We start from the raw sequence: 26,324 nt of genomic DNA, 5'->3' as shown, positions 1-26,324 counted from the left end.
GGTTCAATTCTCGGGCCGACTCTTTTCTCTGTATATATCAATGATGTTTCTCATGCTGCGGGCGATTCCCTGATCCACCTCTACGCAGACGACACCATTCTATATACTTCCGGCCCGTCCTTGGACACTGTGCTATCTAACCTCCAAACGAGCTTCAATGCCATACAGCACTCCTTCCGTGGCCTCCAACTGCTCTTAAACGCTAGTAAAACCAAATGCATGCTTTTCAACCGTTCGCTGCCTGCACCCGCACGCCTGACCAGCATCACCACCCTAGATGGTTCCGACCTTGAATATGTGGACATCTATAAGTACCTAGGTGTCTGGCTAGACTCTAAACTCTCCTTCCAGACCCATATCAAACATCTCCAATCGAAAATCAAATCAAGAGTCGGCTTTCTATTCCGCAACAAAGCCTCCTTCACTCACGCCGCCAAACTTACCCTAGTAAAACTGACTATCCTACCGATCCTCGACTTCGGCGATGTCATCTACAAAATTGCTTCCAACACTCTACTCAGCAAACTGGATGCAGTTTATCACAGTGCCATCCGTTTTGTCACTAAAGCACCTTATACCACCCACCACTGCGACTTGTATGCTCTAGTCGGCTGGCCCTCGCTACATATTCGTCGCCAGACCCACTGGCTCCAGGTCATCTACAAGTCCATGCTAGGTAAAGCTCCGCCTTATCTCAGTTCACTGGTTACGATGGCAACACCCATCCGTAGCACGCGCTCCAGCAGGTGTATCTCACTGATCATCCCTAAAGCCAACACCTCATTTGGCCGCCTTTCGTTCCAGTTCTCTGCTGCCTGTGATTGGAACGAATTGCAAAAATCGCTGAAGTTGGAGACTTTTATCTCCCTCACCAACTTCAAACATCTGCTATCTGAGCAGCTAACCGATCGCTGCAGCTGTACATAGTCTATTGGTAAATAGCCCACCCATTTTCACCTACCTCATCCCCATACTGTTTTTATTTATTTATTTTTCTGCTCTTTTGCACACCAATATCTCTACCTTTACATAACCATCTGATCATTTATCACTCCAGTGTTAATCTGCATAATTGTAATTATTTGCCTACCTTCTCATGCCTTTTGCACACAATGTATATATAGACTCCCCTTTTTTCTACTGTGTTATTGACTTGTTAATTGTTTACTCCATGTGTAACTCTGTGTTGTCTGTTCACACTGCTATGCCTTATCTTGGCCAGGTCGCAGTTGCAAATGAGAACTTGTTCTCAACTAGCCTACCTGGTTAAATAAAGGTAAAATAAAAAAAATAAAAAAAATATCTCTAGGAATCTCAGAAATTAGGGCACACCGCCTCAATATAATCCTATGGCGAGAACTGAAAATTGTAAATTCGCTCAGTTATTGAGGAAATATGTCTTGTAAATCATTGTATCCACAACCTGGCAGTGTCACACTTCCCCTTGTCTCCTCATGACATACTGCAGGTTGGGACTACACTGGCTCTGAGACTGGCTCTGTGCTCTGACAGTGACCAGAGCAACAGACATCTTTTGGATGTCATAAAGTGCACAATAACTCATCAACTTTTTTTATGGAAAGTCAGCTAACATAATCTGAAATTAGCGGTCAGCTAATATGATCTGCAACAGACAGTCAGCCAATAAAATAAACATTTGTCACCTGAATCTTGGCACAGTTCCATCCTCCTTCATATCCAATGCTGACAGGGCGGTTTGGGAACATTGAAAGCCTTTATTCAGCAGAGATGTCTCAGTCTATTTCCACCGCAGGTCTTTTCACCATGCAATCAATAGTCTCACTTCACATTTATTGGCAAGACAGGGACAGATAGATCAGCATTCTGAGATGGGAGTTGTCACCCTGCAGAGTAGGAATAAAGCGTTGACCTTAAAACAATAGCAAAGGCTTTCTAGTCCTTCACACCCTCCTTTTTTTCAGTTATCACTCTTGCTTTGTCTATTCAAGGAAGGTGGTCGTTTGTCCCCTTCATGAATATAGATTGATTGATGTACAACAGGGAATAGCAATTGTTAATATAAATATTAAAACCATCTCTGACTCATAATGTTGTATTCAGTTGTGGGTTTCCCACCTCCACTGCTCATAATATTTATTTTAATTCTTCCTTCTGCTCTACTAGTTTATGATTTTAATGAACAAATAAAGATAAACTTAAGCAAACTTTTAAAAGAGTGTGTGTTGTTCAACTGTGCACTGCTGTGTGCTGGTGGGAATCTCCCAAACTGCTTTCGGAAATGAATAATTTTAAATCCCTCTCTTATTATGGCACTCTCTCTTTACAGGCTTTCTCCCTCTGGTAGCTTAGAAGATTTGAGCCAAGTGAGTGGGGAAATAAAATAAAAAAAGCTTTCCATCAACAGTTGGATTGCACTGCACTGATTACACCAAAATGAAAAATATAAAAAATAACAGGATGGAGGAGGGGAATGTGTGAGTAGTGTGTTGTTAAGAGATATCTGGGTAGAAGACAGGGAGAGCGTGCCTCTTGATCTAAAAATGAATATCGTTTAAAAAAAAAAAAATGTTTTACTTCTGTGTGTGTTTATGTAGAGTAGAAAAACCACACTCCAAACTAGTATCACATTCGTCAATCATTACCTCGATTTCTTGTGAGTGATTTACAAGTTTAGTGGCTCATATGGGTTTAGTCTTAACTGAAATCAGTCATCCACATAGAGTCCTTGGAAAGCAGAGTGCCCCTGAAACAGGAAATATGGGGCCTGTGAGAACATTAACGCAAAGTGACATTAATTCGTAGTGAGCTAAAATGGAATTGGGATCTCTAGGATGATTTAGCAGTTAGTGTTTGAGCGATAGAGGGGACAAGCTGCAAAAAGGGAAGGAAAATTAGCCTGGAACAGAGAAAGAGGGAAAAGACAGGAGGAAACACAAAAACAATCTCTGACATCAGACCAAAGATGGAAGAAAGTGTACAATGCATGATTACCACAAGTTATCTAGCTAACTCACTGAGATATCATGACATCGTGCAATGATGTACAGGTGTTGGATCTTAATTTGATCACCCCGTTGCAGGATAACTTTAAAATTTGTAGTGTATCTGAGGTTTAAAAAGGCTTCTGAAGTTTGTAATTTCCACTTTGAAATTTCAGACTTGATTTTCCTTTAAGACAAAATGTATCAACCCTTACAAAAATGTCCATCAATTATAATCCACATAATTCACATTCCTTGCTACTGCAGGATTATTTTCCTGCCGTAGCAAACTGGCTCAAATTAAGATCCTACATCTGTACGCACAATTGCTCATAGCAATGCCAGGGTTGTCTTCACGTTCCCTTCAGAACACTGTTATTACACAGCACTGTTTTAGACAACTGTGTTTTTTAATCTGACCTTTGCGTGGTGATCAATAGATTTGACCCATCTGGATCATAGGAATTCAGTAGCCATTATGTTGCCTCCATTTCAGGCAAGATGAAAATCATGTATTCCTTGCTAATGTCAGTTACATTTATCTCGGAGTATGTAGAGACAAATAACTACTTTGTAGAGCGACACCAATTGCATGAGAAAACAAAAAAGTAGTCACTCAAAACATGTATCACACACACTACACACATGCACGCACGCAAACACACACACACTTGTTATTTTATTCAGTGTAGCACTGTTGTAATGAATACTCAGGAAGAAAAAGGTGTAGATTCATGCGCAGAGCGTGACAGGTGTTTATTTCGCAGAAGGCAGGAATCGTGGTCACATGCAGGCAATGGTCATACACAGGTAGGCAAACAGGCAGGTGATTCAAAACTAGGACTGAAGGCTATAACTGGTCTCACAAACGAGCTAGGAAAAGGCTTAGTAGAGTCAAAACGAGCAATACCTCACAAAGGCACAAACATAATGAACTGAACTAAATAAGGAGCTGATGAGACCAGGTGAGTAACTAACACAGGTGAAATCAATGAACAAAAATGAAAGACACGGCTAGGTTCAAGAACACAAAGAAACAGGGCTACGTTCAGGACACAATGAAACAGAACACAAGGTTGACTAAGAAAATAAACACAGAACCTTACAACTGGAATGCCCTCATGAATGTATCTTGGAGTGACTATTATCTTGTCTGTTAATAGAGAGTAACGGGGGCCCTAGCCTGTTCTCCCTCCCTACTGCTTATGCAGCTCACACAGGGCATTCGCTGATTCATTCATATTCCAGCACTGATTACAAGGGTGGTTGCAGACTGCAGATACTGCTGGTGATGCTAAGAGACAAAGGGAGAGCATTGTGTCATCAACTCCTGAATTATTTACTGATCCACATGACATTAGTAGATGGTATTTGAAACATTGATGAACATTAAGTTCATCATGATGGGTAACTCAATATCATATTTGATCAAGCATGAGAGTACAACAACGTGTACTCTCATGTGTAGTAACTGACAACATGCATCAGTAGAGTCTTCAATTGACATGTCACTATTGTTTCTCGCTCACTCAGGACAACCCACTGTGTTTGACCTGAGCCATTTATAGACTGTGCATTTGACCATTCTACATTATGCACAACAATGAGCGGTTATTATCGAGATTGCTACAGTGATGGGGTGAGCCAACAGTGTACTATGTATGACACATAATATTGTTCTTAAACCATTTGAGAAAGGTGTTTGTTCTGCACTGTCATTGTCTTCATTTTGTTGCATATTTGCAGTGGTACAGTATGCCATAGATGGAGAAATATCTCCAAAGGTGTTTCTATTTCTGGCGGCGGTCTGTTAGGCTCACCGTGTTAATATTTCATCTCAGCTCCACTTCTACAGTGTGCTGGCAGAACTGTTGAATTATGTAGTGGATAGGAGATGGGAAAGTTCCTGTTCATTCATCACATTTTGCAGCATATGTGTTTAGTTGTTGATGTGTTCATGTCTTGTGCTTAGGCATACAGTACTGTGACACAGGTCTCTCTAAATACTGATTGGGAGGGACAGTTGAGATGGAGAGTGGAAGCATATCCCCCTTCTATTTTTCTCTCATTTCAAAAGATTCCTCCTTTTATTAATCAAAGTCATTGATGACAATCAATTTCTTGCCTTTTTCAAGCAAAGCATAAAATTCCTTTACTTCTCTAGGAAGCATCTTACAGATGGAATCCTCACTACGGGAAACAGTGCCTTGTCCGCCCTACGGCTGTTGTTGTTGTTTTTGTTTTGTTGACTAAGCAGAGCTGGGGAGCGTTGTGCATCCTGGTAAAAACAAATATTGCAGTACATATGCTGCTGTTCTATTGCACGTGCAATGATGTCAGAGGGACATCATTTGTTGTTTGTAGTAACTTATTTTTTGTGGTGAACGGACGTGGCCGTTTCACCACGAAGGATTACATCTCTTCCCATATTGCTGGAGAGTCAATATGAATATAAACAATAGGAAATAAACCAGTCCCTTCAAAGGCATTTCGCTACCTGTAATCTCACACGGACATTGCTCCTGCACAAACACACTCATAGTACACAACTTTACAAGTGTAATTTGTTGGTTTTATTTGAGTTATTATGCTTTTGTTTTTAGGACTAAAATGACAGTAAAGAAGTTAATCTCCTACATACAGTGCATTACTACTCCTCAACTGTGACAAACATCTGAAGTCAACAGGCTCCTTTATATGACTACGAAAATAAGTGGGCCAAAAGCATTAAGTGTAAAAAAAAACATTAAGACTACGGCTCTAGACTGACCAGTTGAATCCAAGTGAAAGCTATGAGCCCTTATTGATGTCACTTGTTAAATCCACTTCAATCAGTGTAGATGAAGGGCAGGATTAAATAAGGATTTTTAAGCCTTGAGTTAATTGAGACATGAATTGTGTATGTGTACCATTCAGAGGGTGAATAGGCAAAACAAAAGATTTCAGTGCCTTTGAACAGGGTATGGTAGTAGGTGCCAGACACAAACTAATGTGCCTGGCTGCAACAAGTACTGCAACAATGCTGGGTTTTAAACACACGCAACAGTTTCCCGTGTGTATCAAGAATGGTCAAGAAACACCCAAAGGACATCCAGCCAACATGACACAACTGTGGGAAGCATTGGAGTCAACATGGGCTGTTCTTATGGCAAAATGGGGTACAACTCAATATTAGAAAAGTGTTCGTAATGTTTTTCACACTCAGTGGCTTTTAAAAATTTTAGACTTTTTATTCTTATAACCATAACTTATAACCATGACTAGGTATGGCGATCTCTCCATCAAGGAGATATCTCCAATGAAAATACTTAACTCAGATTAAAATGGTGGAATTATAGGTCCACCAATGACTATATACATTGTTCATTATTACTAATGAGTAACACAACACAATGATTGTTGGTCCACATGACATACAGGCCATTGATTGGTCTTTCAGTGCTTGATCCCTTAATCACAATGATAATGAGAATAATTTGTACCCAATAAAATGTCCATTTACAGTACCGAATTACAGTACATAGTGCAATACATTCATGTATATGTTATTGTCTGGGCACGTTTCTTTCATGATGGCAAATATGACATTTCTATGCCACAGTTGATGGTTTAGATGTATTATGCTACTAAATATCTTATAGTTTGTTCAGTGTGATCGTTGATGCACTGTTATGCATCGGTATGCATTTTCAAGTTTTTTGTAAGTAAGAGGAATATATTATTCTCATGTCTGTACCATCTCCTATCTATTTATAATATAGAAAACTGGTCATTACATTACTTTTATTGGCATAAGGACGACCTCTTTTCGAAGACGTGAGTTTGGTTAGAATCTCTCTTCTCAGTTTTCAGTCTAGAGATGAATACTACACATGATTATGCGATGAGGACAAATCACAGCCTATAAGGTGTCAAATCATACTGAGGTAGCAATACTAGAATTAGCCTCTGTACTGAGTAATGACAACAAATAATAAAATGCTAGCTAGCTTGTAATCTAATAACGTACAGTTGAAGTCGGAAGTTTACATACACCTTAGCCAAATACATTGAAACTCAGTTTTTCACAATTCCTGATATTCCCTGTTTTAGGTCAGTTAGGATCACCACTTTATTTTAAGAATGTGAAATGTCAGAATAATTGTAGAGAGAATTATTTATTTCAAATTTGATTTCTTTCATCACATTCCCAGTGGGTTAGAAGTGTACATACACTAAATTAGTATTTGGTAGCATTGCCTTTAAATTGTTTAACTTGGGTCAAACATTTTGGGTAACCTTCCACAAGCTTCCCACAATAAGTTGGGTGAATTTTGGCCCATTCCTGCTGATAGAACCTGAGTCAGGTGTCAGCCTCCTTGCTTGCACACGCTTTTTCAGTTCTGCCCACAAATTGTCTATAGGATTGAGGGCAGGGCTTTGTGATGGCCACTCCAATACCTTGACTTTGTTGTCCTTAAGCCATTTTGCCACAACTTTGGAAGTATATTTGGGGTCATTGTCCATTAGAAGAACCATTTGTGACCAAGCTTTAACTTCCTGACTGATGTCTTAAGATGTTGCTTCAATATATCCACATAATTGTCCTGCCTCATGAAGCCATCTATTTTGTGAAGTGCACCAGTCCCTCCTACAGTAAAGCACCACCACAACATGATGCTGCCACCCCCGTGCTTCATGGTTGGGATGGTGATCTTCGGCTTGCAAGCCTCCCCTTTTTCCTCCAAACATAACGATGGTCATTATGGCCAAACAGTTCTATTTTTGTTTCATCAGACCAGAGGACATTTCTCCAAAATGTACGATCTTTGTCCCCATGTGCAGTTGTAAACTGTAGTCTGGCTTTTTTTATGGTGGTTTGGAGCAGTGGCTTCTTCCTTGCTGAGGGGCATTCAGGTTATGTCAATATAGGACTCGTTTTACTGTGGATACAGATACTTTTGTACCTGTTTCCTCCAGCATCTTCACAAGGTCCTTTGCTGTTGTCCTGGGATTGATTTGCACCTTTCGCACAAAAGTACGTTCATCTCTAAGAGACAGAACGCGTCTTCTTCCTGAGTGGTATGACGGCTGCGTCGTCCCATGGTGTTTATACTTGCGTACTATTGTTTGTACAGATAAACGTGGTACCTTCAGGCATTTGGACGTTTCTCCCAAGGATGAACCAGACTTGTTGAGGTCTACAATTGTTTTTCTGAGGTCTTGGCTGATTTCTTTTGATTTTCCCATGATGTCAAGCAAAGAGGCACTGAGTTTGAAGGTAGGCCTTGAAATACATCTACAGGTACACCTCCAATTGACTCAAATGATGTCAACTATCAGAAGCTTCTAAAGCCATGACATCAATTCCTTGATTTTTCCAAACAGTTTAAAGGCACAGTCAACTTATTGTATGTAAACTTCTGATCCACTGGAATTGTTATACAGTGAATAATAAGTGAAATAATCTGTCTAAAAAATTGTTGGAAAAATTACTTGTGTCATGCACAAAGTAGATGTCCTAACCGACTTGCCAAAACTATAGTTTGTTAATAAGAAATTTGTGGAGTGGTTGAAAAACAAGTTTTAATGACTCCAACCTAAGTGTATGTAAACTTCTGACTTCAACTGTACATCATATCATTGCAATGATCCATCTGTATTTCATGCTAGCTATTGACATTTCTCTAGTCTGGAATATATTCATCTGTACTTCCAATAACATCACCTTGTAGTAACTATGTTCCTGGGCTGATTACACAGACAGACTGGGGTTGATCTACATCTTAGCGAGCAGGTTACTGACCATCCTCTGTAGGTCCTGAGTACGCATTCCTGTGGTCTCCAGTACCTCATCGTGGTTGGCCTTCTCCTGGCTATTGTAGTCTGTGACCACCTTGTTGGTGATGAGAGACAGGCCAAAGACACGGAGACCACAGTGACGGGCCACCACCACCTCAGGGACTGTACTCATACCTACAGAGCACAGACAGAGGGTGAGAGAAGACAAGCATTGAGTTTGGTCATTTTCAACCTGACACTCGTACATTTTCTGTAGAAGAAATGGACATAGCTATTGAGAGACTTGAAGGCCATGGTCAAAACCCAATGAACCATACTTACCAACAGCATCTGCGCCTAGTTTCTGGAGAGCTCTGCATTCTGCGATGGTCTCAAAGGTGGGACCTGTCAGCATGCAGTACACACCTTGCTGGATGAAGGAGGAACAGCCCTGCTCCTCAGCAGTCTCTTTGGCCAGACTAGAAAGGTCTTTGTCATAGGCGTCCGACATGCAGGGAAAACGGACTCCAAACCTGAATCGATACATAAAGTCCTGTGTCATATCAGAGGCCCTTGATGTCAGGTAAAGGACAAAGTACAATCGAAGGACTCCACAAGGGTAAGACCCATGCTCTTTACTGTAAAGAAATGCCAGTAATCAGGCTCCATGTATGGGAAAATGTGGAAGGAGACCTCTGGGGAGCCTTTTCCACAGCAGAAAGAGAAGCCCATCCTCTTCAGACAGAGGGAACATGCAACGCAACCCTTCCAAAGATCAAAAGACTGCTATTCTAACCTTTCATCGTTGTGACCACACAGTGGGTTGTGGCCTGCAAAGCCAGGCATGTTGATGTGATCCTTGATCAGCATGATGTCACCCACTTTAAAGTTGGGGTTCAGCCCCCCAGCAGCATTGGTAATGATCAAGGTCTCCACCCCCAGCAGGAAGAACACTCGGACTGGGTACGTCACCTGGAGAAAAAGAGGAACTAGAGATAAGGGATCACTCAGTGCTGACATTTTTCAACAGAAAAACTGCACTGTTATCATTATTACTAGGTGACTAGACTATAATCATTATAGAGGGTGGAATCATTTTAACAAAATAAAGTCAATTTAAACCTTTAAAGTCTTAAAAACCTCTTAAAGATCGGACACTTTTTTTTAATTTTCGCCTAAAATGACATACCAACATCTAAATGCCTGTAGCTCAGGCCCTGAAGCAAGGATATGCATATTCTTGATACCATTTTAAAAAAAAACACTTTGAAGTTTGTGGAAATGTGAAAATTACTGTAAGAGAACATAACACATTAGATCTGGTTAAAGATGTGGCCTTTCTCTTGAAATGCAAGAGAAAGGCCACAATGTATTATTGCAGTTTAGGTGCAATTAGTTTCTGGCCACTAGATGGCAACAGTGTATGTGTAAAGTTTATACTGATCCAATGAACCATTGCATTTCTGTTCAAAATGTTTTTTCATGACTGCCCAAATGTGCCTAATTTGGTTATTAATAACTTTCATGTTCAAAATTGTGCACTCCCCTCAAACAATAGCATGGTATTCTTTCACTGTAATAGCTACTGTTTGAGGACAATACAGTGCCACCGACACGGCCTGCTACCAAAACCTGTGGGCTCTCCTTCACCGCAGCCAACGTGAGTAAGACATTTAAACTTGTCAACCCTCACAAGGCTGCCTGCCCATCCCTATCCGCGTCCTCAGAGCATGCGCAGACCAGCTGGCTGGTGTGTTTATGGACATATTCAATCAATCCCTATCCCAGTCTGCTGTTCCCACATGCTTCAAGAGGGCCACCATTGTTTCTGTTCCCAAGAAAGATAAGGTAACTAAGCTAAACGACTATCGCCCTGTAGCACTCACTTCCGTCATCATGAAGTGCTTTCAGAGACTAGTCAACGAGACGGCCTACAGGTAGGAGGTGAGGGCCCTCGGAATGTTGTGTCAGGAAAATAACCTCACACTGAACATCAACAAAACAAAGGAGATGATCGTGGACTTCAGGAAACAGCAGAGGGAGCACCCCCCTATCCACATCGACGGGACAGTAGTGGAGAAGGTGGAAACTTTTAAGTTCCTCTGCGTACACATCACGGACAAACTGAAATGGTCCACCCACACAGACAGTGTGGTGAAGAAGGCGCAACAGCACCTCAGGAGGCTGAAGAAATGTGGCTTGTCACCAAAAATACTCACACACTTTTACAGATGCGCAATCGAGAGCATCCTGTCGGGCTGTATCACAGCCTGGTACGGCAACTGCTCCACCCACAACTGTAAGGCTCTCCAGAAGGTAATGAGGTCTGCACAACGCATCACTGGGGGCAAACTACCTGCCCTCCAGGACACCTACACCACCTGATGTCACAGGAAGGCCATAAAGATCAACAAGGACAACAACCACCTGAGCCACTGCCTGTTCACCCCGTTATCATCCAGAAGGTGAGGTCAGTACAGGTGCATCAAAGCTGGGACCGAGAGACTGAAAAACAGCTTCTATTTCAAGGCCATCAGACTGTTAAACAGCCATCACCAACATTGAGTGGCTGCTGCCAACATACTGACTCAAATCTCTAGCCACTTTATAATAAAAAAATTGATGTAATAAATGTATCACTAGCCACTTTATATCATGCTTACATACCCTACATTACTCATCTCATATGTATATACTGTACTCTATACCATCTACCGAATCTTGCCTATGCCGTTCGGCCATCACTCATCCATATATTTACATTTATATATACATATTCTTATTCATTCCTTTACACTTGTGTGTATAAGGTAGTTGTTGTGAAATTGTTAGATCACTTGTTAGATATTACTGTGTTGTCGGAACTAGAAGCGCAAGCATTTCGCTGCACTCGCATTAACATCTGCTAACCATGTGTGTGACCAATAAAATTTGATTTGATTTGAAAATTGGACAGTGCAATTAGATTATTGGACGGTGCAGTTAGATTATTGGACAGTGCAGTTAGAATAACACAAATGTAAGCTTTCTGCCATTATTAGATTTGTCTATTTCCTGGGAAATGTTCTTGTTACTTACAACCTCATGCTAATCGCATTAGCCTACATTAGCTCAACCGTCCCGTGGACGGGACAAAGATCCCGAAGAAGTTTTAATGTCTTAGTCTTAGGTCTCTCTTTATGTAGTGTTGTGTTGTCTCTTTTGTTGTCTTAGGTCTCTCTTGTTGTCTTAGGTCTCTCTTTATGTAGTGTTGTGTTGTCTCTCTTCTCGTGATGTGCGTTTTGTCCTATATTTTTATTTAATTTATTTTTATTTTTAATCCCAGCCCCCATCCCCGCAGGAGGCCTTTTGCCTTTTGGTAGGCCATCATTGTAAATAAGGATTTGTTCTTAACTGACTTGCCTAGGTAAATAAATGTTAAATAAAAAATAGATAAATCATGCTTATAGTAGGTCAGGGCGCAGACAGATTGTGTTTTAAGAGGGTCCCAAGATTTAAATGTGAAACGTCAACTAACACTGTCAAAGGTTAACCCAAGTTGACTGCTATGCTACTTTCACAGAGGTCAAAGCTAACTAAAGACACCAACTGTGTTATTCTAACATAATGGGACTTCTTCACAAAAGTGCAAACTGGTGAAATATCATTGAGGACCTCACTACTCATTCGAAAGAATTTAGTAGCTGTATTTAAAAATAAATATAATCCCATAAGGTGTCAGGTTTATCATGGGATATACAAGCATTCCAATACACTTTTTCATTAAATATTAATCCAATGTAATGAGGATATGGCTCTGGTGGGTGGAAAGAGTGGAGCTCACCATGGCAATGTCATAGCCCTCGTAGAAGTGGAAACGGCCCTGCATGCAGACACACTGCTTCCCCTGCAGATCCCCAAATACCAGCTGACTGACATGTCCTTGTACTGCAGTGGTACAACAAGAAAGGAGGAGGATTTCAATAGAATTACTGAATTACTGAATGTAAATATTTCAGTCAGGTCCCAAGGAAAGGAAGCAGCAGCCACCATCGGGTGACGGTCTGGTTCTGGGTCACAGTGAAGGGCTGGTGTTCTTACTTCATCTTTCAAAACATCTACATAAACATTTCTTATCTGACATTAAATGATTAAATGCATAAGTTATCAATGATCATTATAACATCTATTGAGGTGGATGATGTAATGGTGCATGTACAAACTGAAGACAGCAGGATGCTGTACAGTTTCAGGTGGTAGAGTGCAGGATAAGGATGGTGTCTGACCTGTGCTGTTGGGGAAGTGTGGGATGTCCTTGTAGGGAAACACAGTCTTGTTGTCCAGCAGGTCAGCAAGACCACCGAGGCCGGAACCACAGATGATGGCTATTTTAGGCCTCTGCTCAGTGTGAGACAGCAACCAATCAGCTGTCTCCCTGTAATCCTCATATTTGTAACTGACGGAAGAAACAGATAGTAAGTTCATGCTATTCAGTATAATGTTACAATCTAAATCATCAATGATCATCTGTGTTTCTGCAGAGATGGACTACTATACACCTTTCATCTGAACACAACCAATGGGAACATTTGTTTTTTGATTATGCAAAACCTGTCAATTACTGTCAAGTATCTTAGCAACTACTAATAACAGAATCATAGACAAACACACCCTTTCACACCCCGGGCTCCCGAGTGGCACAGCGGTCTAAGACACTGCATCTCAGTGTTTGAGGCATCACTACAGACACCCTGGTACAAATCCAGGCTGAATCACAACCGTCTGTGATGGTGAGTCCCATAGGGCAGTGCACAATTGGCCCCGCGTTGTCTGGGTTTGGCCGGTGTAGGCCATCATTGTAAATAAGAATTTGTTCTTAACTGACTTGCCTAGTTAAATAAAGGTTCAATTTAAAAATAAATGAATCTGCTCTCTTGGTACTGAATGTGTGTGTGTGGGAGGGAGAGAGAGAGAGAGTGGGAGAGCTTATCCAATTGAATTAAATTGAAAACAACAAAATGTAATTAACTTCTACACATTTAAACTCTACAAGCATATCAAGTTGTATTGGCATTTGAGACATTATGGTTGTTGGCATTCTCGTCGGGTGGACATGGTGAATGAGTGCAAGTCCTGTCATTAAAAAGTAGACATACACAGATTTTATAAGTGACCATAAATCCAATGAGATCACTTGGTCTGGAGGCCAATCTAACCAACATTAGTGGCATAGAAAGCAGTTTGTTCTGTTGTTTTTAACAAAATAAAAAATATTCCTTAATGTTATTTTACTGTACAACAGATACTACTGTAAACATGTGAAGTGTACTGCATGATTATATGAAACAGGACATACGGGTGGGAACTGGAAATTACTGTCTTATTTACGTTTTGAACCAATAGTTCGCCACAGAATAAACAAAGTCCTGTTCAAAGCAAACAGTTGGTCTTCCTCAATTTTCTTTGGGGGGCAATAAAAGGTGTTCATTGTTAGCAATAAACGTTGTTAGCAATTGTCACCATAAACGTTCATATCAGGCATGTTTAATTTGAAGTATTGAATCTGTTTTGTATACTGGTGGTTTTCTGCTCGCTGTAGTAAATGGGGGGAGCTCACAGGGCAGGAGGGGATGAGCCGCAGACGGATTGGCTGATTCCGTGAAAGCGCAGCGCTTCCATCACGGAGCTGTCCGTGGTGCTGCTGGCCACTGTCGGATCAGGACTTTCCATTCAGCACGGTCCACCGGGCCGCGGGACTGCACACTCCCTGAACCAGGCGCTCAATGAACACGCACAATGGCCACTCATTGTGTACTTACAACGCCGAGTCCCTTTCCTTTCAAATGAGCTGGCAAAACTAGGGCTGCTTTCAATGCTTCAATCAAATCAAATCAAATCAAATGTTATTTGTCCCATGTGCCGGACACAACAGGTGTAGACCCCACCGTGAAATGCTTTACTTACAAGCCCGTAACCAACAATGCAGTTTTAAGAAAAATAAGAGTTGAGACAATATTTACTAAATGAACTAAAGTAAAACAATAAAAATATAGAAGAGTAACAATACAATTTTGCATAGGGTTTTCATGAAAAGTAAGCTTGTCTGTTTAAGTGTTACCCAGGCCATCGTGTACCTACTTATTAGGATGTAGCCTAAACACTAAAATAATAGGGAGGAAAAAAAGCTAAAATATTGTTCAATATTATTTACCTTATATTAGGAATAGAGATTTTCGATATGTAGGCCTAAATCAGCAATTTGTATTGATATCTATCAGATAAGTCAATTATACCAGAGAACCACGATAATCTCTTGCCATGAACATTTACAAATCTGCCCATTTTATGTAGCCTAATCCATTGCCACATTGTAGCCTATGAATGACTGACTGAAGCTGGCATATCGGAAGTAGAATCAGGGCCCGGTTTCCCAAAATAATCTTACGGCCAAGTTCGTTGTTATGAACTTCTTATGAGCATCGTTAAATCTCCGAGATTTTTCTCCAAACCATCGTTATCAGGGACAGCAGTGGACAGCAGTGGAGAAGGTGGAAAGTTGTAAGTTCCTGGACGTACACATCACAGACAAACTGAAATGGTCCATCCACACAGACAGTGTGGTTAAGAAGGCGCAAAAGCACCTCGTCAACCTCACGATGCTGAAGAAATTTGGCTTGTCACGCAAAACCCTGACAAACTTTTACAGGTGCACAATTGAGAGCATCCTGTCGGGCTGTATCACAGCCTGGTACGGCAACTGCACAGCCCACAACCGTAAGGCTCTCCAGAGGGTAGTGAGGTCTGCACAACTCATCACCGGGGGCAAACTACCTGCCCTCCAGGACACCTACAGCACCCGATGTCACAGGAAGGCCATAAAGATCATCAAGGACAACAACCACCCGAGCCACTGCCTGTTCACCCCGCTATCATCCAGAAGACGAGGTCAGTACAGGTGAATCAAAGCTGGGACCGAGAGACTGAAAAACAGCTTCTATCTCAAGGCCATCAGACTGCTAAACAGCAACCACTAACTCAGAGAGGCTGCTGCCTACATTGAGACCCAACCACTGGACACATTAATAAATGGATCACTAGTCACTTTAAACAATGTCACTCTAAATAATGCCACTTTAATAATGTTTACATATCTTTCATTACTTATATCACATGTATATACTGTATTTTTTTTACCATCTACTGCACCTTGCCTATGCCGCTCAGCAATTGCTCATCCATATACTTATATGTACATATTCTCATTCACCACTTTAGATTTGTGTGTATTAGGTAGTTGTTGGGAATTATTAGATAACTTATTAGATATTACTGCACTGCACTGTTTTTTTTCACCCTCCCGCTTCACTTTGTACACAGAAGATCTCCGCTAAACATAGAATATCACGGTTTATCCGTCTCTCTGTGACCGCCGATAATTTCAGGACAAAGTTAAATACAAGTACAAAGTTGCCAATGTCTTAACAATTGATAAAAACAAGCGACGTATACAAAGAAAACCGGGATGAGTGCATTCAAATATAGTCTAAAAACAGTAGTATATATGCCTATTTAATTTATATTGAAATACATTTCATGTTCAATCAATTGATTTCTATTTTGCTACTTGTATGTTATTTTCTGTAATTTGTCTCAATACATATTTCATGATGTGTAGCCTAACGTGTATGCAATGATGTGCTAAATTGGTGATTTAGTGCATTTGTTATTGGGCAAGCATTATAATAAGCCGCCTCAATATTTGCAGCCGTAGGTGGTAATATCTCTCTAGGAGCTGATCCGTCGTCAGTATTGTGAACTAATGTTAAGGAAAGATTTGATTGGAGTAAACTGATCCTAGAGCAGCGGGCCCTTTCTTTCGATCCTTCAGTATCGACACGTGTTCCAACGATGATCGTTCTTTTTGCGTCACATTTTGGGAAACCATCGCTATATTTCATCGCTACCGGGAAACCAGGCCCAGAACATTCATGGGTTACTGTGCGCTTCCAACCCCTGACACAGACGAATTGATTAGCATATAACCGTGGCTAATTTGTTATAGGCTCTACTGTAGTCTACCACGAGGACAACATTTCACCCCGATATAGGCTACACCGATTTGTTATCTTACCTGGATGGGTTCGACGATGAAATGTTCATTGCTGTTTGTTCTTCAGCTACTGAGTTTAGCGACAAACGGTAATCGTAGGACGAGGTCACGGTTGCGACAGACAGATGTGATGAGAGGGTGGTGTGACGGAGGAGGAGTCGTTGGACTTGCGGTTCTTTGATAGGGCTCGTTGTCCTAATCAACAGTTCTAACAGACTGGGCCCGGTTTCCCAAAGCATATTAGAGCCAAGTTCATCGTTAGAACCTTCGTAGGAACATCGACATCGTTACATTTCCGAGCTGTTTCCCTAAACCATCGTCAGTAAAGTTGCACTTGAAAACGCTCGTTATTTACAGACTGCCTCTCAGACCATTCGTAAAACAACTAAGTGCGTTGTAAGATTATTTTTTGCCCTTCCGCGTCAATTTATACACAGAAGATTTATAAACATATAATCAAGCTGTTAATCTGTCTCTGGGACCGCAGATAATTTGGGAACAAAGTTGACTTAAAATGCAAAGTTGACAATGTCTTTGCAATTGAACAAGCAAAGGATAAATATATGCTTAAAATTAAAACTGAGATGACTGCATTAAACAATAAATAGTCATACACCAGGCCTATATATTTTAATCATATTGAAATAAATGTAATGTTTAGTCAATTGAGTTATATTTGTAAGCTACACTGACTATTCTTTGCTAAATATATTTCATGATTTGTAACAACATGTGCACAATGATGTGCCAAATTAATCTGTGATTGAGTGCATTATTATAGTGTAAGCATTAGAATAAACCGCCTCAATATTCGCAGCCATTAGGTGATAATATCCCTCTACGAGCTGAATCGTCTTCAGTATTGTGGAATAATTCTAATGTTAATGTAAGATTTGGATGGAGAAACGTGATCAGAGAGCAGCGCTGACTTTCTTTCGATCCTATCAGTAGGTGTATTGAACAACTCACGTAACGAACGTTCTTTCTGCGTGGTGTTTTGGGAAACGCGTGTTACATCTTCGGCAGTTGTAGGAAAGATACATCATTAAAACACCTGTAAGACTAAAGTTCCATGATTGAACTTCCACCTGCCAGTCGGAGCCTTGATGAATGATAATCAATCAAATTTATTTATAAACCCCTTCTTACATCAGCTGATGTCACAAAGTGCTGTACAGAAACCCAGCCTAAAACCCCAAACAGCAAGCAATGCAGGAGAAGCACGGTGGCTAGGAAAAACTCCCTAGAAAGGCCAGAACCTAGGAAGAAACTTAGAGAGGAACCAGGCTCTGAGGGGTGGCCAGTCCTCATCTAGCTTTCCCAGGTGGAGATTATAACAGAACATGGCCAAGATGTTCAAATGTTCATAGATGACCAGCAGGGTCAAATAATAATAATCACAGTGGTTGTAGAGGGTGCAACAGGTCAGCACCTCAGGAGTAAATGTCAGTTGGCTTTTCATAGCCGATCATTCAGAGTATCTCTACCACTCCTGCTGTCTCTAGAGTTGAACTCTAGAGAGTTCCATAGCTGCAAGCAGAACAGTTGAAACTGGAGCAGCAGCACGACCAGGTGGACTGGGGACAGCAAGGAGTAGGGCTAGGGCTCAAGTCCTCTGAGAGAGAGAGAGAAAGAAGGAAAGAAAGAAAGAAAGAGAGAAAAAGAGAGAGAGAATTAGAGAGAGCATACTTAAATTCACACTGGCCACCGGATAAGACAGGAGAAATACTCCAGATATAACAGACAGACCCTAGCCCCCGACACAATACTGGAGGCTGAGACATGAAGGGTCGGGAGACACTGTGGCCCCGTCCGTCGATACCCCCGGACAGGGCCAAACAGGCAGGATATCATTGTTTTGTAATTCATTAGGCCTACATTAAAACTTCACCACAAAAAAATGATTTCCTGAAATAGTGAAAATGGATGAAGGGGAACATTTGATGCGTAATATGTGTAGGCTACCTGAAACCATGCCCCCACACTGGAAATCCCCCATTTAAACGTCCCTTTCACACAGAGCAGATGTGCCCACATGACAGGCTTTTGAATGTCTCTTTGTGGTTAAAGAGCCTGCACTGACATCATGTGAAATGCATAATTACCCATGATGCCTGTCATTTGAGTGTGGTTAAATGTCAGGGTTTGATTTCATTTTGCCTTGTGAAGGCCTACATTGAGAGAGATCCCTTTTAATCATCCCCAACAGTCACTCTGTTTATGGTAGTGCTTGAAGGACTACTCAATTATTATTTTCTTCTGCATTTTAGAGCTCTCTCCAATGCAAAAGTGTAACTTCTAGCAGGCTACTTCAAGGTCTTCCTTGGCCAAGAGTTTAATTGTAGTGCAGATGTTGTCATGAGTCTGAGAGAACATTTGGCATTTTTAAAGCTAATTTCCTGTTAATCTACACACTTTGCCATGAGGAGGAGAGAAAATGTTGCAGTTTCAAGTAACTGTCCAGTGAAAATCAAATGTTTTAAAGTTAATATTCTGTTAACTCATACCCAAATAATGTTGTTGACTCATCATATGCTCGTATTTGTTGTCAGAGCATGAATTAGAGAAAAAAAAACACTTCAAAAACCTCACCTGTATCTCAAACAGACTGTTTAAAAAATGCTTGCTATTTCCTCATGTAGGAATGTAAAAAAAATGCATATCTTTATGCATATTAATTTCCTGCAATTCTACACAGTTTGACATGACTTATTATGCCTCTCTTTTGATGGGTGTTTTAAGGGGTGTTTGCAGTGGCAACCTGTCAGTTGAGCCCCACCTGTTTTGCATGTTATTTTTGCATTAATTCTAACGGCTGTTGGTGGAAGAAGGTGAGGACCAAGGTGCAGCGTGGTACATGTTCATCCTTTAATAGTTGAACTGAACACTGAATAGCAAAACAACAAAGAGAACAACTGAAACAGTTCTGTCTGGTGCAGACACAAAAACAGAAAGCAACTACCTACAAAACCCAGGTGGGAAAAGGCTACCTAAGTATGGTTCTCAATCAGAGACAACGATAGACAGCTGCCTCTGATTGAGAACCACAGACCAAACAACAAAGAAATACAAATCATAGAAAATGAACATAGAATGCCCACCCTAGTCACACCATACCCTAACCAAAATAGAGAATAAAAGCCTCTCTATGGCTAGGGCGTGACATTAATTCATGTCACATATCAGTTTGCAAATAAAGCCACATACAAACAAGGTCTCTTTCTTGAGTAAGGCAGCTCCAAAATGCTGGTGTTTCAGCCTAGCTCAGTGCTTTCTGTGGTGAAGGGGCAGCCAGCAAAATATACAGAACGTAGGTGTTGGTAATCTTCTCTAGTTGCGCTGTAATTGTCTCAGTGTAGTAGTGTCACTCCTGGGGACACTACGTCTCTGCAGAATCTACAGGGTGAGCTAGGCAGTTCAAGCCCCCTTGGGGGCTGCCATAGATTTACATTAGAAGTGCCCAACCAAGAATGCTCAAGATCATTGGCCACAGATGAAATGACATCAAATCACGTTATATCTACCGTAGCTTTGATTGGACTGATCATGTTACTATCAAAATCTTAGCTAGCATGCTAGAGAAGCTGTCATCATCATGAATCTTGTTGACAATCTACTGGCAATTATTTTTCAATCCTTATCAAGTTAAATTATAGATACAAGTTATCTGTGCTTATTGGCCATTGGACAAAAACATTACACAACAAGTCGGAAATCGCTAATTCAACAATGAGTGGTTTGGAAGGAATCAGTGGCTAACTGCAAGTATAGGAAAGCAATTACTACTTTGCTTCCCTTGCCTGCTATTTGGTGGAGAGGGTGTGTGGTCCAAGTCTGGCTTTAAGGATTTAAAACATCTGTCTGAAAGGGTCTATTTTCCAAGCTTAAAAGGATAAACATTCACATGTAACACCATGGGCCAGAAAAGGTTGAATACATTTGCCATGCTATCAATCCAGCATGACTTCTGCCGCATTCAAAACAACTGAAAACTTGGAACTGGGAAATCTCAGACCTCAGTGAGTTTAAGACAACCAGGAACTGGGAAAAAAACGACTTGGAAAATCCGTTTTGATCCGTCATCCAACTCGGAATTCCAAGCCGGGAACTCTGGCTTCTTTCTCGAGCTCCGACCTGAAGATCACTGACGTCATGATTTGACCTTGTTTTTCCTGAGTTCCCAGTTGTTTTGAAGCACCTTTGATGACAATATTTCTCCACAAGAAGGACTGCCCCACCTTCCTGTTCAAGTGAGCACAGCACAACAACGGGGAGTCCAAACAATTGATTGTATGCTGCTTCATAAATTAGCTCATGTGCTTTTCTTCATGAGGAGGGGATACAGTGACAGTCAATTCCCATTCAAATATTTGTTTTCAACAAAAAGTTCAATAATTCCAGATGATATTACAAGGGTTGTTTTGTTTGTTGAATGCATTGTCTGTGAGTTGGTATATTGTCTATAAAAGTGGATCCTCGTGATTGTATTTTTCTTCCTTTTTAGAACACATAGGCCTAATAAAATACTTCAAATGCCAGGCTTTGGCCCTTGTCTTTCTCTCCCCCTGTGGATTATGTTTCAAAGTGTCTGAAGGCATTGTCTGGTAGTAGTTGAGACATGGCACTGCCTTGTCAGGTTCTTCTGTTCTCCAGAGGCGAATGAAATGCACCACAATTTAGGTGAGGTGCTGGCACTAGGAGCTGGACACTAGGAGCTCAGAACAATAATTTAATAACATAATATCCAACGTTTCGACAGACAAGATGTCTTCATCAGGGTATAATGACAAACACTGCGGGGTGACTAGTTTAAATAGTGTCAAAGGACACACACAGGTGTCTGTAACCATGGCCGGTGGTGGCCTGATATCTTTGGTTAATTCTCAGATATAAAAATAACATTCAAAAAACATGAATGGATAGCATACGATCATAGATACAATTTGGCAACATAGGTCTATCCCTTAGTTTTAGGTCAGTGTGCGCGCAGACAAAAGACTATGGAGGACATGGTGTCTCACAGGGAATGTAGAACTAGAACAGTAATGACAGAAGGGGAATTTGCTTTCCGTTTCATGCCTACAAATCCTATTAGTTTGATCCTTTTACAAATATGTCTGGCTCTGGCTGGTTTTGTAGAGTTTTGTAAGTCTTGTTTCTCGAGTGGTGACTGTTTGGAGGTTCCTTAAGGTTCATTACGTTTTAACACTGTTGTACAACAACTATATAACCAGCTATTATGTGCCCTCTGCTTATCCTCTGTCATTGGATTTTCTACTAAAGAACTGTGGAACAAAATGTGTGTATAACCCTTATGCATGTATTAGTTCAAAGGGTGGGAAATCTGACAGAAAAATACGTCAGTTTTTCACTTTATGCCTGACATCTTACAGAGTTAGCAATTCTGCTCACTTTTTGAGCTGGCTTTCCAGATACACCTTTATGGTAGACAGTACACACTACCTAAAACTGAAACAGTGCAGCAAAGGGTTATCCTCTATGGGATCGATGTCCCCCCCATGGGACGCTGGAGCTAACGCTAATGGGATTAGCAAGACGTTGTAAGTAACAAGATGTCACTCCCTGATCTGTTTCACCTGTTCTTGTGCTTGTCTCCACCCCTCTTCCCCGTCTCATCGACCAGCAATCGGCATACACGATGAGGCGCCTCCTGATGGTTCGACTGGGGGGCAGAAGATTCCAGTACCTGGTTGACTCCGAGGGTTATGGCCTGGAGGAGAGGTGCTGGGTCTCCACTAGGGACATCCTGGACCCAGGCCTCATCGCTGAGTTCCAACGCCGACACCCCGGTCATCCAGGTATGCGCCCAGCTAGTCACACCCTGATCGGAATTTGTGCTTGTCTCCACCCCACTCCAGGTGTCGCCCATCTTCCCCATTATCCCCAGTGTATTTATACCTGTGTTCTGTCTGTGGCCAGTTTGTTTTGTTCATTAAACCTACCCATGTTTTTCCCCTTGCTCCTGTCTTGTCTATAGTTCCTATTTTTCTATTTTTCCCGGTTTTGACCTTTCTGGCTGCCCTGATGCTGAGCCTGCCTGCCTTACTGTACCTTTGCCCCACTACTCTGGATTACTGACCTCAGTCTGACCTGACCCTGAGCCTACCTGCCGTCCTGTGACTTTGCCTGACCATTTTCGATTTATTAAACATTGTTATTTCACACATTCTGCACTTTGTCTTACCTGAAACCTGATACAAGAACATTTCTCAGGACATAGACATGTCTGATACGGGCAGAAAGATTCACAAGAATTTAAGCTAACTGCACTGTCCAATTTACCGTAGCTATTACAGTGAAAGATTACCATGGTATTGTTTGAATAGAGTGCACAGTTACAGTTGAAGTTGGAGGTTTACATACACCTTGGCCAAATACATTAAAACTCAGTTTTTCACTATTCCTGACATTTAATCATAGTAAACATTCCCTGTCTTAGGTCAGTTAAGATCACCACTTTATTTTAAGAATGTGAAATGTCAGAATAATAGCAGAGAATGATTTATTTCAGCTTTTATTTCTTTCATCACATTCCCAGTGGGTCAGAAGTTTACATACACTCAATTAGTATTTGGTAGCATTGCCTTTAAATTGTTTAACTGGGGCCAAATGTTCCGGGTAGCCTTCCACAAGCTTCCCACAATAAGTTGGGTGACAGAGATGGCGTAACTGAGTCAGGTTTGTAGGCCTCCTTGCTCGCACACGGTTTTTCAGATCTGCCAACACATTTTCTATGGGATTGTGGTCAGGGCTTTGTGTTGGCCACTCCAATACCTTGACTTTGTTGTCCTTAAGCCATTTTGCCACAGCTTTGGAAATATGCTTGGGGTCGTTGTCCATTTGGAAGACACATTTGCGACCAAACTTTAACTTCCTGACTGATGTCTTGAGATGTTGCTTCAATATATCCACATAACTTTCCTGCCTCATGATGCCGTCTATTTTGTGAAGTGCACCAGTCCCTCCTGCAGCAAAGCACCAGCACAACATGGTGCTGCCACCCCCGTGCTTCATGGTTGAGATGGTGTTCTTCGCTTTGGTCATTATGGCCAAAATGTTCTATATTTGTTTCATCAGACCAGAGGACATTTTTCCAAAAAGTACAATCTTTGTCCCCATGTGCAGTTGCAAACCATAGTCAGGCTTTTTTATGGCGGTTTGGAGCAGTGTCTCCTTCCTTGCTGAGCGGCCTTTCAGGTTTTGTAAATATAGGACTCGTTTTACTGTGGATATAGATACTTTTGTACCTGTTTCCTCCAGCATCTTCACAAGGTCCTTTGCTGTTGTTCTGGGATTGATTTGCACTTTTCGTACCAAAGTACGTTAATCTATAGAATACAGAACGTGTCTCCTTCCTGAGTGGTATGATGGCTGCGTGGTCCCATGGTGTTTATACTTGAGTACTATTGTTTGTACAGATGAACATGGTACCTTCAGGCATTTGGAAATTGCTCCCAAGGATGAACCAGATTTGTGGAGGTCTACAATTTTGTCTTAGGTCTTGGCTGATTTCTTTTGATTTTCCCATGATATCAAGGAAAGAGGCACTGAGTTTGAAGGTAAGCCTTGAAATACATCCACAAGTACACCTACAATTGATTAAAATGATGTCAATTAGCCCATCTGAAGCTTCTAAAGCCATGACATCATTTTCTGGAATTTTCCAAGCTGTTTAAAGGCACAGTCAAATGTGTAAACTTCTGACCCATGGAATTGTAATACAGTGAATTATAAGTGAAATAATCTGTCTGTAAACAATTGTTGGAAAAATGACTTGTCATGCACAAAGTAGATGTCCTAACCGACTTGCCAAAATTATAGTTTTTAACAAGACATTTGTGGCATGGTTGAAAAACGAGTTTCAATGACTCCAAACTAAGTGTATGTAAACTTCTGACTTCAATTGTATGTACTTGAAAATGTATCAATAAACCAATTATGCACATTTGGGCAGACTTGACACAACATTTTTGAACAAGAATGCAATGGTTCATTGGATCAGTCTTAAACGCTGCGCATACACTACACTACAAAATCTAAATTGCACCTAAACTTCAATAATACATTGTGGCCTTTCTCTTGCATTTCAAGAGAAAGGCCACATCTTTTACCACATCTAATGTGTTATATTATCTTACATGCATTTCACATTTCCACAAATTTCAAAGTGTTTCCTTTCAAATGGTATCAAGAATATGCATATCCTTGCTTCAGGTCCTGAGCTACAGGCAGTTAGATTTGGGTATGTCATTTTAGGCGAAAAATTGAAAGATAGGGTCCTATCCTTAAGAGGTTTTTAAGGTATCTTTACTTTTACTGAAGCATGACAATTGAGTACTTTTTCCACCACTACTTTTGCTGTAGTCAATCCACTACTTTGTAATGTTGTAACTCATCCTGACATAAGATATCTTATCAATGAATGTGGGGTCAGGGATTTAGGCCTAGACCCAGACGTATCATTTTTTATACAGAATAAGCATGTATTTTCCCTGCTATCACGATCTTCTTCAGGACAGGCCTGCTGTTCTATTATTCATTCTCCTCCACACGTTCTACTAGGTATTGTGTACACATGCATACATCTCTACTGCGATAGATAAAACAACTGTTAAAGAAATAAAACACTGTGTTTTTGATGGGATTCATATCCCACATTTACTGAACATATTGTCTCCAGCAAGACTTAGAACTTATTTCACTTGTAGTTTGAGTGCTTGGCTGAAACATCAGAAATTAATGCACGCATATCTTAGCACGTTTTCTATCTAGAACTTAAATGGTTCTTTGGCAGGCCCCATTGGGGAACCCTTTGAAGAACAGTTTTTTTGTTTCAAATGGAACCCTTCTGGTTCAAAGTAGAACCCTATTGGGTTCCAATTGAGTTCCCTTCCCCATGAAACCCAAAAGAGTTCTACCTGGAACCAAAAACAACTCTACCTGGAACCAAAAAGGATCCTCTTATAGGGACAGCCAAATAACCCTTTTTTCTAAAAGTGTAGCCTACTATTTAAGCCTAGTGAGATAGATCTAACATGCATCATATATAGATACCCACATACAATGATTTAATCAGATCATCTATTTAATTCAATTATTTACTTCATTGGCTACATACTGTATTACAGCGCATTCAGAAAGTATTCAGACCCCTTGACTTTTTTCACATTTTGTTATGTTACAGCCTTATTTTAAAATTGATTAAATATTTTTTCCTCTCACCCACATACACACAATACCCCATAATGACAAAGCAAAAACAGGTTTTTAGATTTTTTTGCAAATGTATAAAAAACAACAGAAATATCACATTTACATAAGTATTACTCAGTACTTTGTTGAAGCACCTTTGGCAGAGATTACAGCCTCGAGTCTTCTTGAGTACGAAGCTACAAACTTCGACACCAATCAAGTTGTAAAAACATCTCAAGGATGATCAATGGAAACAGGGTGCACCTGAGCTCAATTTCGAGGCTCATAGCTAAGGGTCT

At 40.8% G+C, this 26,324-nt stretch overlaps 1 protein-coding gene across 1 annotated transcript; it reads right to left on the bottom strand.

The window, feature by feature from the left end:
• Nucleotides 1-8,173: 8,173 nt before the first annotated feature.
• LOC139381987 (purine nucleoside phosphorylase-like) lies at nt 8,174-16,908 on the bottom strand. Its single transcript, XM_071125896.1, has 6 exons — nt 16,834-16,908; nt 12,989-13,158; nt 12,547-12,650; nt 9,520-9,695; nt 9,066-9,256; nt 8,174-8,918 (listed from the first exon to the last, which is right to left on the bottom strand). The coding sequence occupies exons 1-6, from the start codon at nt 16,860-16,862 to the stop codon at nt 8,722-8,724; spliced, it is 867 nt and encodes a 288-aa protein (XP_070981997.1). The 5' UTR covers nt 16,863-16,908; the 3' UTR covers nt 8,174-8,721.
• Nucleotides 16,909-26,324: the final 9,416 nt, after the last annotated feature.

This window comes from Oncorhynchus clarkii, chromosome 2, assembly GCF_045791955.1.
Source record: "Oncorhynchus clarkii lewisi isolate Uvic-CL-2024 chromosome 2, UVic_Ocla_1.0, whole genome shotgun sequence".
NCBI lineage: Eukaryota > Metazoa > Chordata > Actinopteri > Salmoniformes > Salmonidae > Oncorhynchus > Oncorhynchus clarkii.
Note: the sequence above shows the minus strand (reverse complement) of the source record. Positions and strands in the feature narration are given on the sequence as shown.

What these genes read in the sequence shown, in the direction of transcription:
- LOC139381987 (XM_071125896.1), bottom strand. Translation starts at nt 16,862, where the DNA reads ATGAACATTTCATCGTCGAACCCATCCAG. An exon ending in AGGGCTATGACATTGCCATG is followed by an intron (nt 9,696 to 12,546) that starts GTGAGCTCCACT and finishes CTTTTTCTCCAG; the next exon opens with GTGACGTACCCAGTCCGAGT. An exon ending in TGTGGTCACAACGATGAAAG is followed by an intron (nt 9,257 to 9,519) that starts GTTAGAATAGCA and finishes GTATCGATTCAG; the next exon opens with GTTTGGAGTCCGTTTTCCCT.